Source organism: Saccostrea cucullata, unplaced genomic scaffold, assembly GCF_032062105.1.
Source record: "Saccostrea cucullata isolate Sc308-1 unplaced genomic scaffold, CSIRO_AGI_Scuc_v1 ctg6800, whole genome shotgun sequence".
In the NCBI taxonomy this organism is placed as follows: Eukaryota; Metazoa; Mollusca; class Bivalvia; order Ostreida; family Ostreidae; genus Saccostrea; species Saccostrea cuccullata.
Window position 1 is genome coordinate 13965 of NW_026928040.1, and position 17562 is coordinate 31526.

The 17562-nt window shown below is 32.7% G+C and overlaps 1 protein-coding gene across 1 annotated transcript; it reads right to left on the bottom strand.

Annotated features, from left to right (window-relative positions):
- Positions 1 to 790: 790 nt before the first annotated feature.
- On the bottom strand, positions 791 to 16536 carry LOC134276251 (uncharacterized). Its single transcript, XM_062758512.1, has 4 exons — positions 16424 to 16536; positions 15565 to 15947; positions 1226 to 1390; positions 791 to 1072 (listed from the first exon to the last, which is right to left on the bottom strand). Exons 1-4 carry the CDS (start codon positions 16488 to 16490, stop codon positions 791 to 793), a joined length of 897 nt encoding a protein of 298 aa, XP_062614496.1. The 5' UTR covers positions 16491 to 16536.
- Between the last annotated feature and the right edge of the window lie 1026 nt (positions 16537 to 17562).

Here is a 17562-nt window from a genome sequence, read left to right on the forward strand (position 1 = left end):
TTAATCAAAGAACTTTATAAAAATGATGTCTGTTTAATCAATAAGCCAGAACTGGAAATCATTATAAAATACCGGAAAAAATCTTTCAATTAAAAAATGTCTACAATTCCTCATTTTAACACTATTTTTTCTATATAATTATTCATTTTTTTTCTTCCTAAACTAAATTTTAGGAAAATTGCAATCATACATTATTTGAATGTTTTAAGAACATTTTGAAAATAACAGCAGTAATGAAAACTAACAGCGATATTAAGAATGTTTTAAAATATTTTAAAAATGTTCCTTACAAATGTTTCAGAAACGTACATACAATGTTTCCGATTTACACAAAAAGAATGTTTCATTTCATGTTTTAAGAACGTTTTTAAAACGTTTTATAAGATCTTTTATATTTGGAAGCTATAAATACCCTTAAATGAATTAAGAATGTTTCAAAAACATTTTGACAACGTTCCTTCCAAATGTTTCAGAAACGTATTTATGCAATGTTTCAGATTTATGGAAAAGGAATGTTTCATTTCATGTTTTTAGAACGTTTTTAAAACGTAATATAAAAATCTTTGATATTTGAAAGCTAAACATACCTTTTGAAACATTTTTAAAACGTTTCAAAAATATTTTAGAAAAATGTTCCAAAAGGATTTAATCATAAGCTTCTTGAAAACATTTTAAAAATGTTTTAATGAGAAGAGGAAATGTTTTAAAAACATTTTAAAAATGTTTAGTCTGAAATGTTTCGAAAAAACCTTTTAACAACACCAATAAAATGTTTTGAAAATGGTTTGTGCTACCTGGGACACTGCATTTTCGATTTGAAAGTTTGTAACATGTCTCTGAATAATCGCCGAACAAATGTTCTGTTTTCTTCCTCTGGAAACTCCTTAAAAATTACAGTGTAAAAATCCTGTTGAGCTTTAAATTTTTTAGAGCGCACCCTTTGATTCACTTTGACTCGATAATACTGGGATATGGCCTTGGGTTTGGGTGGTGAATGAATAGGTAACTTTGACCCCTCATGCGCCCTTGTCCTTTGCTGTTGCTGTCGTTGTTTTTCTAGTTGAGCTCTTCTCTGTAATAGTATGGCATTTCTTTTCCGAAGCTTTAATTCTCGCTCTTTATTTTCATCAAGAATTTGATTTGATTCTCTCTACCGTAGTTGTCGTTGTCGTTGTAGTTGTCGTTGTCGTTGTTGTTCTTGTAGAGCTCTTCTCTGTAATCTTACCGCATTTCTTTTCCTAAGCTCTAATTCTCGCTCTTTATTTTCATCAAGAATTCGTTCTAATTCGCTCTCCCTTTTTTTCCATTCTAATAATCGCTGAGCATGTAACTGTTTTTCTCTAGTAGAATCCATGACCCCAATAGGAGCTGGCTCTGACTGTAGAATGAGCTGAAAGTCGGAGAAAAGCAGTATTTATACAGTGGATGACGTCACAATGCATAGGTAAGCATATTTTTTTTTTTTTGCACACGACCCTAAACAAACTTGAATTGCTGCCAAGTATTTACCTGTGTAGTCAGCATAAAAAAAAAAAAACGTAGGTTAAACGTATTTTTTGTACAGGGCCCTTACAGATGATGCAACAGGTATAAAAGTCGCTGCCAAAATCGTAGTAGCAGCGTTGTGAATCGTAGTAGTAGCAGCGTATAGTGTATAATGTAAACACAGTGTAAAACACACCCCCGTATTTAGGGGGATTATATGTACTGAATTGACCCGGCTATCCCCCACCAGGGGCTGCACTCCGTTGAACCCCCTATCCCCTCCAGGGGCTGCACTCAGTTGAACCCCCTATCCTCCCCCAGGGGCTGCACTCCGTTGAACCCCCTATCCCCCCAACCCCAAAAGTGCACTCAGTTGACCTCGCCGGCCAGACCGTTTATACTACTCGCGTGGAAAAAAAACTCCTGATTTTATTATTTTTTTTTTATTATTTTCCCAGAGTATTGTCCTTTTTGAAAATTTTCACTCTTATCGTGCTTTTCATTATTACTTTAATTGTGATCGAACCTGCCAATGTTCTGCCGGAAGTGGATTAATTCAGTGAGAATGAAACCTTGTCGAAGAATCGAAGCTGTTCAAGTTACTTTTTTATATTTCACCCCCCCCCCTTCCTTCACTTTTAAAAGGTCTTGTCTGATGTTTAAAGATTAATGAAGAAATTGTATTACTGAAACTTTAATGCTTCTTGTGAATTTTTTTTTCGTGCAAGCTAGGGAACGACCATTCTACTATTCTAAGGAGAAAAAAATATCAAGGCATGAAAATAGAACATTGAAATTTAAACTCTAATTCGCTGGGGGTGGGGGTGGGGGGTAGCACTGGTCAGGGACAGATTATTTATTATCTTGTCCCTCAAGGACAGATTATTTAGACTATCTTTGGAAAATTATTTATTGGTTATTCGACCCCCCTTCCTCAGAAAAAATGTGAGTTTTCTAATTTAAGAATTTCAAAATGTATAGATTATTTTTCACATTTTTTCAAAATTATACTTTTATAATATAGATCTAGATATATTACGATGTAAGGCCGGAACAATTTTCTGGGAAAGGGGGTGGACATTTTGTGAATAAAACAAGAGAGGTTGGGCATAGAATATTAATTTACATCATCGTTTAAAACATAAAATACTCAGTATTTAAAATGTTAATTTAATCTTTTTATTTACAAACAGCTGTAGAATATCTTGCCTATGTATGTTCTTGCATAGCTAATGTTTTTCCCCGAGTGATACGTCACAGTAGATCGAAAACTTGAGATGTGCACACTAAAACTGCACCTCTTAGCGGAGATGAAACAAGTGCGCGGATCCTGGATCTTACAATTTTTAAAGCCTGTTTTTTGTACTAAACACTTTTCACTTTCATTTCCTCTTGTGATATTTGGTTGTCCAAGTAAAGGAAAACGTTCAGCTAAAAAAATAATGTTTAAATGATGTACCTTAGTGACAGAATACCTTATATTACGTACAATGCCTATACGCCATTTTGATACAGAGAGAAAGTTCGGGAAAACAGTGTACCTGTGACGTCGTACTTCGAAAAATGACGTCGAACAGGAGTTGTTTGCAGTGCATATTGGCAGTGTTGACATCGCCGCGTTTCACTGGCTATTTGATGGATTTAATCGTTCTTACGACTGTATGTTTTCAGTTATCGTGATGAATATGCATTGGTATGTATTTTCGTTCTCTTGTTCCGTGATTTATTTTCTTCGGGAGATCGGCATGTGCACATGGTGTAGGGACCCGGGTCTAGTCTTCATTCATGGATACTTGGAATGAAATACTTAGGATTTAAGCGCATCGTGACAGTAAACAACACTTCTACCGTGTTAATTACCGTTTATTACGTACATTGCGTGGACTGATTAACAATACAGACCGAATACACATTGAATATGGATTTACTACAGGATTTTTAACTAACTCAACTGGCGCATGCCCAAAGGGGTTAGTCGACACCCGGCGGCGACTAACCCCTTTGGGCATGCGCCAACTAACCCAGTAAAAAATTCATCTAACCCCTGCCAGTACATGCAACCTTGTTTACACCAATAAATAAACAAACAAACACAAAAATAAATAAACAAACAAATAACAAACAAATAGATAAGAAGAAATAATTAACAGAAAATAGAATAACTTATTTAATGAGTTTATAAACAAAATCTTTACCCAAATACTCACAAAATATGCAGAGATCTAAGGCAACATTTTTTTCTACTGAGCTACAAATACATGTAAGGAGACTTAGTAGCTTATTTTTTTTAATTCTTTAAATTCCGAATGAAATAATTATTCCGAGTTGAAATAATACCCTGTTATAAGGAAATTAAGAATATAAACCTCGTCTTGTTTTCTTGGTAAATAGTAGTTCAAGTTGTTGCGATATTTTTTTTTTATAGTCTTATGCTAAAATATACAAGTTACTAAAAAACAATGCTAGGTTATATATGATATATGAAAATTTGAGCTGCATGGTTCTCACCATTTTCACAAGCTGACAATATATGCAGGCACTGTGGGGAATTGTCTCAGGCACAGTCCACTGCAACTATTAAATAATCAAAATAAGTGCTGAATATAATCTTGAACATGCATTAAAAAGTAAATATTTTTTTTTTACATTGTACAACATACTTTGTAAATGCTGAACAGAGGAACACTAAAATTCCTGAACCAATCCAAACGAGGAAATTCTGGTTAAAATCCATCTTTATGAGAGATGTTTAAACGTGTTAAATAATTATTGCAAAATTTAAATAGTGCTTGCCCAAACGTTTTTACGGTCAGGCATTTTATGTGTAATGCCCAGACTAAGGAACAGTAACATTGTCAGTAGCAGAAGTAATTATTCATTCAAGGACACATGATAAAATTTTGTACATTGTTCCTACCGCAATACAGGGTCGTAAAATGTCTTCATCTTGTCAAAACAGAAATTCCATCCAAAGCTAATCATACTTCTCCTTTTCGCGACACTCTCTTTCGCACTTTCCTTCTGTACAACATCATGATCAAGTTCAACATGGCTGCGTGGCCGTGGAACCCCAAAAAACTTGAATTTCGGCGCGATGTGTTGTTTAAATTAATTGCATTTCGAGCCCGACTTCGATCCCGATGTAATTGTACTACAGTATTAGTCGACAGTTTTAGTGAAAAAAAAATCTAAGTTATATTCCACAGTTTTGAAAATCTACATAAGGGTTAAATAATTAAAGATGAATAAATAAAAATTAAAATAAATAAATATATTTTTTTAAAAAAATGTTTCATCATAAGTTTACGCAGCAACATTGACGGTTCATTAATGTCGGGCCAACATTACAACGTCGGAAGTTTTAATGTAAATGATTTTGTTATTTTGCAATAACAAAACTGTAAACAATCTTTTATTTTGATTAAAATAAAGAATTAATATTTATGACATATTTAAAATACCAAAAACATACTTAAACTTAGATTAAGCATATTTACTTTTACATGTCGATATTCTTAAACGAAACGTATATTCTTCTCTATTAAACTATATTATTCCTGACGTATTTTGCATTAAATATAATTATACTTATTTGAAAACTGTAGTTAATTATATCACAATATATTTCATGTAAAATGTACCGTTATACATAAATTAAATTCAATACAAGAAATTTACTGGAGTAAACGAATTTATTAAATTATATTAAACGCGACTTTTCATGCAGTGATACTCACAGAAAGTTTTTCATTTTTCTATGTGAATTAAAAAAAAAGAAATAAAAATACATGTATCCTTTGCAATCATGGTTTTCTGAAACTACGCATTCATTCTGAAATATAAAGAAGAAACAAGAAAGGTCAGTCTGTATTGATTCATTAGGTAAATATGAACAGCAGAAACAATTGGACTACGTACAGAGTTCTGTGCAACGACATATTCGAGGTAAGGTGTTTATCAAGAAGTGTTACTTAAAAACTCCAAAGAAGAATCATAAATCCCCAAATGGAATTATTGTATTAATATCAATATCATCATTATACGATTTAAAACTTTACAATCATTTCCTACATTAAATTAAGGTAAGTAACTAAAAGCTAATGTACATAAGATGAAGCGCACTTTAAGATTTGTATACCTTGCCATCAGTCACTTGCAAATCTATTTTGTTACAAACATTCTGATGTTAAAATTCTACTCTGCCAAAATAAGGAAACAGTTATCAGACAAAGTAGATGGGCTCATGATGGACAATGACATCAACATGGAAAATGTTTCAAATCTTAAGAAACAAATTAGTAAATTGGAGACCAAATTGAAGGATGTAAACGAGCTTGCCAGCACAGCAGTCAGTATGGCCAATTTAACCAGCAGTACTCACAAAAGAACAATATCAAGATCCTTAACTGGCCAGAATGGAAGGGCCAAAAACTGAAAGAAGAGTTTTGTACCATCGTGGCTGAGAGAACAAACGTTACTCTCGATCTGCAGGACATCCTAGACATTCACAGAATCCCATCCGCTGATAAACAAAATCCGCGCCCTGTAATTGTCAAGTTTAATACGGCAGCGGCAAGAAACTCTGTGATAACAAAGCGTGAAGCGTTAAAAGAGGATTTCATCATGTTAGACCATATTACCAGCATGTATGCGCAAGTATTGAGAACCCTAAAAGCAGAGAACAGACAACATCTTGTTGATAGCGCCTGGTATTTCAATGGCCACATATTTGCGCTGGGTATAAAAGGGCACAGACACAAAATTGATGTTATGGACAACATTGACAATATATAGAGCTTAAGTACAACCAGAAATTGAAATGTTTAATTGTCCACAATAAGCCAAACTAGCAGGAGGAGCCGGTACAGGTGGGACATTGACTTCAAGGCGAGGTATGCCTATTGAATGGTTGACTTTTGTGAAAGTATGTGTAGAGTGTGTATGTATGTGTTGTTTTTGAGATTTAGTGCACCTTCTCTAATGTTCTGTTTAATAAGAATGAAAAACTTTCATAACATTTGATGTGACAACTAGAATTACCAACAAAGTAGAAATGTTAGGTATATTGAGTGAGTATATTGAGTATGAATGTAAGAGGTTTCTCTTCTTAACAGCCAAAAACATAGAGATGTGTTTAATTGGGTTAGAAATAAAAATATCTCTATTGTTTGTTTTCAAGAAACACATATAGTACTCATGAATCTTGAAGGTTATGGGAATCCTATTTCAGTAGTTATACAAGCAGCTCAGCTTGAGTTGCAATACTTTTCAAAAATAACTTCGAATTAGATATCCATTCAGTTAAATGTGACTCTTTTGGTAGATATATCATAATGGATATTTCAGCAAATAATTTTAGATTTACTTTGGTAAATTTGGATGGTCCAAATAATGATAATCCAGAATTTTTTCAGAATGTTTATGAAGAAATTACAAAATTAGAAAAAAAAATGTCAATCCTCATGTGTTGGGATTGGAATGTGGTACGAAATAAAGAACTTGATACTTTCAATGTTTTCTTAACAATAGAATATTCTTCTGTAAGGTCCAATAAACAAAAAATTAGAAAGGAAAAATTTAGAAAAAGAAATCTTAGTGTTGGAAGGAAAAGTCAATATTTCAGGAAAAGCAGAAGATATTTTGACACTTGAAGAAAAAAAAACAAACTTTACAAAATTCTAGGTCAAACTTTATAAAAGGTTTAATGTTACGCTCTAAAGCTACATGGTATGAAATGGGGAAAAAAATTCTGAATATTTTTTGTAAATTAGAAAGAAGAAATTATGTAAATAAAACAATATCTGAATTAATAAACTCAGATGGTAATCATATTGCAGACCAGTCTGTCATGCTGGATGAACAAAGGTTTTTTTTCAAACTTGAACAAAAGTAAAAAAAAAACTAATGGCAATGAAACATTTTTGTGTGAAAATATCTTTTTACAACATAATGTCAAATTATCTGATGAACAAAGGGACAACTGTGAAGGTTTTTTGAAACTTCAGGAATGCACAACGTCATAAAAAAATATGAAAAACAAAAAATCCCCAGGATCAGATGGGTTTACAGTGGAATTTTATAAGATTTCCTGGAAAGATATAGGTATACATGTATTTGTTATGAAATCTTTAAATGAAGGGTATTTAAGTGGAAAACTTTCACAGTTCCAATCTCAGGGGGTAATTACATGCATTCCAAAAGAGGAAAAGGATAGAAGATATATGAAAAATTGGAGACCTATTTCATTATTAAATGTAGATTACAAAATTGGTTCGAGTACCATAGCAAATCGCATTAAGAATGTGTTGACCAGTATTATAAGTGATACCCAAAAAGGTTTTATAAAAGGACGATTCAAAGGTGAAAACACCAGGTTTTTATATGATTTAATATATTACCTTAAAGATAAAAAACAATTTGGTTTGCTCCTAAGGTAGAAAAAGTAAAAAGAAATACATTGATAGGAAAAATTGAAGAAGGTGGACTTAACATGATCCATTTATCCTCCTTCATTTCTTATATAAAACTTTAAATGGTTCAAGAAAGTCCTTACAGACATCAGTGCAGCATGGGAGCAATTATTATCCTGTGTTTTTAATCAAAAAGATTTCATCTTTAACCAAAGAAAAACTCTCAGAATTTTTGAATTATATTGGTAATGATTTTTGGAAAGATGTTATAAAAGCTCTTATAATTGTTAAAAAGGATTCTTTGAGTGCTACAGATTATTTATATACTGATACTAGAAATTTTGTTGATGTTAAAAAATGGAGTTTTTACACGACTGGGGGGGAAAAGGTTTTAAAGTACTGAAAGAATTGTTATCAGATGATGGAAAATTTAAGTGTTTTGATGATGTTAAAAAATAGTTGGTACAAATAATTTTTTAAGCTATTTTAATATTGTATCAAGAGTACCAGCAAGAGTCAAAAGGGAAGTAACTGTTTATATGACAGAAAGAGGCAATCAATTTGCAGCACCAGAGAAATGTGTTTTACCAAAGATGATGTCTGTGACAAGTATAAAATTTCTGTATAAAATTATAAAAGATAAGAATTTTGTGGCACCAGAATCCAAGAGGTTAAAATGGGAGATTTATTTGAATGAACCTATTTCAGAAAAAACATTGGGATTTTTTTGCTTCGGAATGCAACAATCTGCACAAAAGACACCAAAATAATTTACTTTCAATATAAAATTCTTATGGGTTTCCTTGCCACAAATTCTTTTCTTCATAAGATAAAGATTGCTGAAAATAATCTTTGTTCCTTCTGTAAAACAAAACCAGAAACACTGATTCATCTTTTTTATGGACTGTTTATATGTAACCATCTTTTGGAAAAAAAATTGAAAATTGGTATCATGCTATTGAAAATGATTATGTAATTTCGAAATAAAAGGTAATGCTGGGTAATATTGAAGGAAGTTGTTTGGAAAATTTTATCATCTTGTTAGGAAAAAGTACTTATATTACTCAAGAACTCAATGTTCTAGACCTAAATTTACAGAATCAATTAACATCTTTAAGTATTACAGAAAAATTGAAAAATATTGTGAGAGCAATTTTCATTGTAGAACTAAAATGTATAATAAATGGGCAATGTTTGATTTGATTTGTCATACATATTTTTTTTATCTATCAATTTAGATGTAATTATGAAAAGCTGTTTTTTTGGAAAAGGTGCAAAGAGTGTGTGTAGTGTGTGAGGGTGTGTTTGTGAGTATATTTTGTTCTTTTTGTATGTATGAAAATTTGCAAAAATAAAGCATAAAAAAAATTCTACTCTAAGGCTGATGCAGATTGATTAATTGTATATTGTTTAACATTTTTTAAACTCATATAAAGATTCTACCATTTGCAGTGGAAATCTACAAATTTTGTCCAATACTTGGCAGTCAGGGCCATTTAGCAGTAAGGGGTATTTTGTGCCAGCTCTGTTTCCGACAAAAAAGGACCTCGGTTTATAGATCGTAAGGTCTCATCGGAAGGACTGCATGGTCGCCTCTTCCCACAGTGGGATTCGAATCTGCGACGTAAGGATTAACTCCTTTGTGACATTTAGAGCATACGCTCTAACTACTGCGCCACGAGGGATGTAGAAAATTCAGTTTTCAAAGACAGGGTCCTCTATTGTTGTTTATTGCCAACAGTTGTAAGTAGACTTTTAATGTATTTAAATGAAATGGGAAAAATAATGAGCATTGATCGATTTAACAAAAACCAACTTAGGCTGTGTGTTTGAATCCCACTGTGGGAGGTGGAGATTTGTCCTTTAGATAAGACCGTATACACTGAGATCCCATGTTGCAGTAGGTGCTTGCACAAATAAAATCCCTTAATGCACAATGACCCTGAGTGCCGAGCATAGGACAAATTGTGCAGTTCTCCCCAGGCAGGTTGTGGCATCTCCATATGAATGCAAAACTTTTGAGAAAGATGCTTAACAACATATAAACACACAAAAACCCCATATCAGATAGAAATATATGCATAGCATAAAAAACACTAGATATCATAGAGGTAAGGCCATGTGCCTTGATGTAACCTGGGAAACAATCACTGAAAAATTGTCAAGATACAACAATGGAGTCCATAAAACAATACAAAAAGAAGCAGAGCAAAATTAACCCCCAACACACCAGAGTTGGGTTAGGATCAGGTGCCATGAGGGAGTTAGCATTCCTTGTCCACCGGTCACCAATCGGTGTTTGATTCAAATCCATCAAGATTGATAATATGTCTATTGTATATTGAGACCCAAAAGCTCTGTAATTTTAACATGCATTCTGAGATCATTGTTAGTGTTATGTTAGTCCTCTACAAGAAAGTGTAATCTGCGTCACATAAAAATTAAAAATGCAGTTACTAGTATTCTTTCAAAAATCATTGAAGCAAAACAAAATGAAAACTTGATCTATGACCCTGTGAAGAAAAGTCAAAAACCATATATCAAATCTAAGAAGAAGGAATGTGGAAAACCCAAAAATAAAATCTTATCTGTAACATCAATTAATACACAGAAATCAGCTCATCCTCTACAGGCGTTTGAAAAAAGCGTGAAAAGGCAAGTGGAAAAGACTGACGAAAAGCTGGATGGATAAAAAATCAGACAAATGGACACACCAAATACAACCTAGAGTCCCACCCTGTTCACCGGAAGGGAACAAATAACAACAAAATTGAAAACGTGATTCGGCCAATATGGAGCTTCTAATTAAGAAAGATTGAGAGGCGTGTTTTTGATTCTTTTTCATATTAGCTCCATCAGAAAGTACTGGATTCAAGGGTAGATACCAGTATACATGTTTCAATAAGGAGATTCAAGCACAAATTTAGTGCGGTTTTATCATCATTAGTGTCTCCTTCACTTCTCTTCCATCAGGAATTACGGGATACCATGGCATATACCAGTATTGAGGAGACCACTGTCCATTGAGCAAGGCGTGGTGACAATAATTAAACCACCACCCAGCTCGGTAGGTGGCAGCACAGTCGTACGCTGTTGTTCCGTCGTTATTCTGGTCTGGGGTACTGAAGGACATCCGGTATAAATTAGCATCCGGTACTTCAGATATAAGCATACTGTCACGGTTTTCCCTTAAATTAATGATACATGTACTAACTTACTGATGTATATGAAAAAACAAACAATATTCTAACTCAAAAATCAATTAGCAACATAGGACATATTTGTTATTTATCACAACACACTCTAAAACCACTTAAGGGTCATAAACCCTCTGCTCACTCATACGAAATTTTTCTCGAATTTTTATGATTTTCCAAAGCAAATGTATATGCTGAATAAAATACAAACAATTATAGCATGGCTTGCGGGGCAAAATTTGACAAAAAAGGCACTTAAACTTGACAAATGTATAAAGGAATAATAGACATTTGTGTCATTAGGAGTTATCTCTCTTATTAGAGTATTAATGTACCTTAAACAAAATAAGGTTTAAACTGAAAACTTAGATTTTCATATAATTGTGAATATGCGTTTCTTTTTTTTTTGTTGAGTATATAATTGAAAAACTTTTTATGTTTCTCTCAAAAACATTTACTTTATAGTTTTTGAAAGTGGGCGGGGGGAGGGCCGCCAGACACATTTTTTTTACTTACCTAGAACAGTTGACAAGCTTAAAAACCTAATTGCCCGCGCTCGAAAATCCTATTTTGTGTGTGTGTGTGTGTGTGTGTGTTGTGTGTGTGTGTGTGTGTGTGTGTGTGTGTGTGTGTATGTGTGTGTGCGTGTGTGTGTGTGTGTGTGTGTGAGTGTGTGTGAGGGTGTGTGAGTGTGTGTTTGTGTGGGGGGGGGGGGGTGGGGGTGGTGGGGGTAGTTGAGAATCCAAATTTTTTAAGATGCCGACTTCTTTCACTACCTTTTTTTGCATACAATACTGCATTTCCTTTATATTACCTTAGTATTAACAGGATGGGCTACATGTCTTTAATCAACATTTTCAATAGTAAAAGTAATGTTAGGAAAGAAGTGGGGGGTAGTGCTGAGTAGTTTTGTACTCTCTACCGACAAGTGGTGGCCTCTCAATATGAAGGAAATTTTTATCGAGAGGGATGATCAACAACAAACAAATCAAAAAGAATTTATTTTCATTCAAATTTGTCCATATCTGTCAGATACACCGATTCAACCCTCTTCTTTATTTCTCTTGTTGTCTATTTTCTTTCCGTAGAAATAAAGAATTTTCAAGCAATTGAAAAAATAATTGCTGTTGTTAGATTTACGATCAAACCATAATCAAAGTACTGAAAGTACTGGGAAGCGGTTAGCGTGCTTGCTTTGAAATTGGCATGGGGAAATAATAGGCAAAAAATGTGCAGGTGTGGACATCTTTCACTGATGAAGATAACTATAAAAAATAAAAAAAAGTCTTGGTTTCAAATTTTAGTGAAATATGAATTTGATAAATTAATTCCCCGTTCGCACGACGACGACAAAGAAATGAACAAAGATCCTGCAGTGATTGAAAGACTGAAACAATTGCTGTTACATCAGGAGTACAATAAGTCCATCTCCTCTACTATGCGAATCAAAAACAAAGTAGCGACCAGATTGAGAATGGTATTTGATAGCAACTGCTGCAGAATGGAAAATGATGATGCATGCACTTTTACACCTGGACATTGCAAAAACTGAATTCCACTGGAATTCCTAGTCTATCTTTGCCACCTTCAATTGACATGCATCCAAAGCTTGCTTTCATTTTCTTGAATGTAAAATAACTACCCTCATAAATAATAAAATAAATAATAAAATCAGGCAATTCTTCATGCAGTAGACCATTAACTTGATCTTCTGTGTGCACTTTTCTGTACAGTGTATCACCCCTCCTCAATATTGTATTAATGTCATGTGTACTTAAATCATCAATATTCTTTAGCAAGGTTTTCATCATGAATGTTATGGAATTTGTAACACACTGCCCCCTCTTGAACTAAAAGAAAACTTATCATCACCTTGACAAAAATCTGCACATAAAGAACTTTTCATCGCTGTGGGCAAATAAAACAACAACTGCAAGTAATTACTACATCAACTGATCAAAGTTTTGTTTTGAACACTTACATGTATATGAGGATATTAATACAAAGAACACGTCACATACATTTTCAGCAAATACTAATATGTAAATGGTAATATTAATAAAGTGGTTTGTGGCACATATAAATGAGGACAATTACAATTGTTCGTCATGCTAGTTCTTACAAGTGCTATTTTCTGCAAGTGTTCAGTTAATCAATGGATGAGCGTGATTTTTTTTTTCTACATAACATTGAATGATTTCATGCTCAAAAATGCGCAGCTAAGATAAGGCTGCCCGTAAAATATCAGACTGTTCAAACTGTACTTACTTCGCTGAACTACCTGGATTTGACGTCATAATAGAATATGACGTCAAGTCCCTGCATACTTGAGCTGACATGACGGGGAAAGTGTCATAATTATTACATGGCATGTAGATTTATTTTGGAGACTTATTGTTTAATTCAAGGGTAAGGATTGTTTGTTAAGCTCGAGTTTGCTGTTATGATTTGAACATTTGAAATTTAAATATCCCTATTCCTTTTGCTTATCCGATATGCACATATTCAAACAATAGTAAAAATAATATGTGATACATTCCCCTTACACGTCCGTAGACAGAGTTAAAATTTATGAAGCTTGTTTATATTGGACTGGCACAAGTGATAAACAAGGACAAAATGAAGATTTCTGTGTGAATTTACAAGAGAAGTATGTCCTCTGACTGAATTTTGTTGGGGGATTGTGTGTAGTTTATCCATTTTTGTATAAATCGCGATAAAGAGTGGAAAATACCCCTTCTTATGTCGGTAAGTTGAATTTCTCGTAAAATATTTTCTAATCGAGTAAAAATGAAACCTGCCCCCAGCACTTTCTGTGTACTAGAGATCACGATGAATTGATCTATGTAACAAACTTTGTACAATATTTTTGTTTTTCACTTGTGCCGAAGCGATTTTTGTGCAACAATTAGGAATAGCATAAATCTCCGTCACGTGATCAACACAGTCATGTGACATCACAAAAAATGCTGTAAAATAAAACCTGACTAAACTATTATCTCAAATTGACTGCAAATTCAAACAAGGATTACCTTCTAAAATTAAAATCTATCTCAGAATAAAATGTATACTTTCAAGGCATTTTAAGCCTTCGGACAGCCTTATCATAACTGCGTGCCTCAAGATATGTTTTAAGAAATCTCAATGCAAGTATTATAAAAATTCAATATGTTCATGTAAATATTCTCATGAATTTAGCCAACCTTTTCTGAAGTTGATACCAACTAATATTTTTTTTTCAAAATATGCTTGATAGTTCTCATAAATATTTTCATGAATCTTATATTTATTCTCTGAACTTCTCGTAAATATTCTCAGTAGATCTTTAAAAAATAGTCTCAATAGTTCTCATAAATAATATCAGTAGTTCTCATAAATATTCTCAGTACTTTTCGTGAATATTCTCAGTTGTTCACCAATATTGTCAGCTGTTTTCATAAGTATTCTGGGTAGTTCTCATAAATATTGTCAGCAATACACATTCAGATCTTTTAGAAAAAAAAATGTCCCATCTGTTTGCTGAAAAATTGCAACTGATGACCCTGAATCAAAGTATTATCTATAGATATTGGGCCAATGATAAAGGTTAGCAAATTAGAACTTATGAAGATAAACATAATTTATTTACATGATATTTCAGTCAAGAAATCGTAAACAATTCTGTTTTTTTTTTTGTGCAGCAAGTTACATGATTTCTTTTCAATAGGCCTTGTTCCTTGTCACTATTAAAATATATCAACATTTCTCAGATATTACTTAATTAATACATTAGGCAGTCTAAGTGTAAAAAAAAGGCTAGATAAGCTTCTTTTATAAAAAAAAAAATATATAAAAAAAACTTTCAATGAAAATACAAAAGATAATTGACGAGGTTAATCTAAGATTTAAAAAAAATAAAATTCAAGACTTTTTTCATTGAATTGTAAATTTCTAATACAAACACTGACAACTTTATCCAGAAGCAGTTTTCGTATTTACAATGCGTCTTCTCTTTCCGCCTTTTTTCACCTGCTCTTCAAGGTAAATTGAGGAGTATACTCTCGTATCACGGGATGGTCAAACGCGTCCAAGGTGTCCCGTTTTATTTACAACACTAGTTACTCCAGTAACTTGTGTCGCTTAATCGAATATACCTATAGTTGTATAAGAAGCACCCATCTAGTGATTTCTCGCGTGTCGGGGGTTAGATCCGCGAAAAAAAAATTAAAAGTTAGGCAAAATCGAGATACCAGCTGGTGTCGCTGAATTCCTACTTTTCAATAAGGTCTCTTCTCAGACTCTTCCGTGCTCATGTCAAAATATAAAAAGCAGGAGTAAGAGTCAGAGTAATCTAGGATAATATAGTAAGCATATTTGGGGAGTCAACATATATATATTTTTTTCCATCTTCGTAAAAAGAAAAGTACAAAAAGGTGATTTATTATGCTTGCTTTAATTCATAAGTATGTATGAATATATAATTGCCTTTATACTTTCCATCCAGAAAAACTGGACCAATATGCAATCAGGTTGTTTGCACCAACAGTACGGATGTTAACTCTATCTCCGGCTTTCAAAACCAGTGGATATGTTCTGGAGCAGTTTGCATATCCTTGACCTTTAAGATTATTACAGTTTCCCAGTCCTTTTCTTTCTCCATTGAGAAGGATTTCCGAGTCAAACATCTTGTTGGGTGCCACGACACTTGCCCAAGAAAATACGTAAAGCCCGTTATATGGCGCTGTGAAGACACCAGTATACCTATTGTACGCGTTTCCATAGTTGTAATACACACCATCGTAAACAACGTTGACGGTAGAACCTATGTTCAGGTGTAGTGATCTGGTTGGATATGCATTAAATGCAATAAAGTTACCTGCAATAGAAAAGTTAAATACTGCAGTATTACAAAAAGAATAATGACACATCAATCAAAAATATGTACATGTATTACCTTTTTTGTATATAAAGAAACAGTCAAAATTGGTTCTAAAGATTTCCAGTGATCATTTGAACCACAATTATGTAATTCAATTAAACTTGGCATTTTTGCTATATGCTCACGAAATATTTAATTAAAAATGGTACAGTTCATGAAAATAACATGAAATTCAACATATTATTTTTCGCTTGCATTATCCATATAACTAGTCCCAGCAACTAAAAATACATTGATTGAATTCAAACATCAAAACATCACAGAAAACAAATTATTGTCTTTTATGTAAAAACGGCATTGAGGGTTATTTACTAATTAAAAATAATTGAAATTGCAAGTTAAAACAACAAAATGAACAAGTGCTAACCGGAAAAGTAACAATTTAAATGACAAATTTAAGATTTAAAATTTACCTGACGGCGCCACAAGTGGTAACAATGATAAGAAAATAACAAAAACAGCAGCTTTGAAACACAGCATCTTTCGAGTTCTAAAGATAGTTAAATATATGTAACTTAGTATGAATATTAAGCATAATTTGTTTGTACAGTGTTATTTTCTTTACGTGTTATTTTCGCCTTTTCACGCTTACAAACGTATTTTTACCGTTTTAAATTCGCTCTCTTATACTTTTGCCTAAGAAATTATACTGCATGCTTTGAATTTGCTTTGTTTTAAATTCGCCTAAATAAAGGTAGGGCGAAAGGGCAAAAATACAACATGGCAGAATTTTCCACGTATACAGTAGTATGCTAGCTAAAACAAAAACACTATTTAGATTGCAATATGCCTGTATATTGTACAATATATTATATCATTATATAATAAATTTAGATAATATATATTAAATTACCTTGAAGAAACCGCTCACCAATATACGGAAATTAGAAAACATTCATATATATATAGTTAAAATGTGGGTGGTTCTATGTACCTGTCACATATGTAATTAAACTATGAATTTTAAATCTCGAAATAAAATTATGAATACATTCAAATATAACAACCCATGCCAAATGCAACTGTTGCGACGTTTTCTTGGAAAATCAATACCGATCTGATGTAATTTAATTTGTAAAGAAAACTTCAGGATGTTTCCACATTAATGTTATTTTGAGTTTGAATTAAGTATTTAATTACACTAAAAAATAATATCTTTGGTTCTATGAACCTGTAACATATGTAATCAGACTATGAATTTGAAATCTCGAATAAAAATATGAATACATTCAAATATAAAAACCCATGCTGAATGCAACTGTTGCAACGTTTTCTTGAAAAATCCATACCGATCTGATGTAAATTGTAAAGAAAACTTCAGGATGCTCCAACATTAATGTTATTTTGAGTTTGAATTAAGTATTTAATTACACGAAAAAATAATTATTTGTATAATTTCTCTCCTGGTATAATGAAACTTAAAACTAAAAAAAACTCAGTAATTGTATCAGAATCAATAGTATCATTTTACGATTTTCAAAACTTTACAAACATGAAATTAAAGCTCAAGTACATGAAATAAAAAACATCTACAGGTTTGTTTACCTGGTAA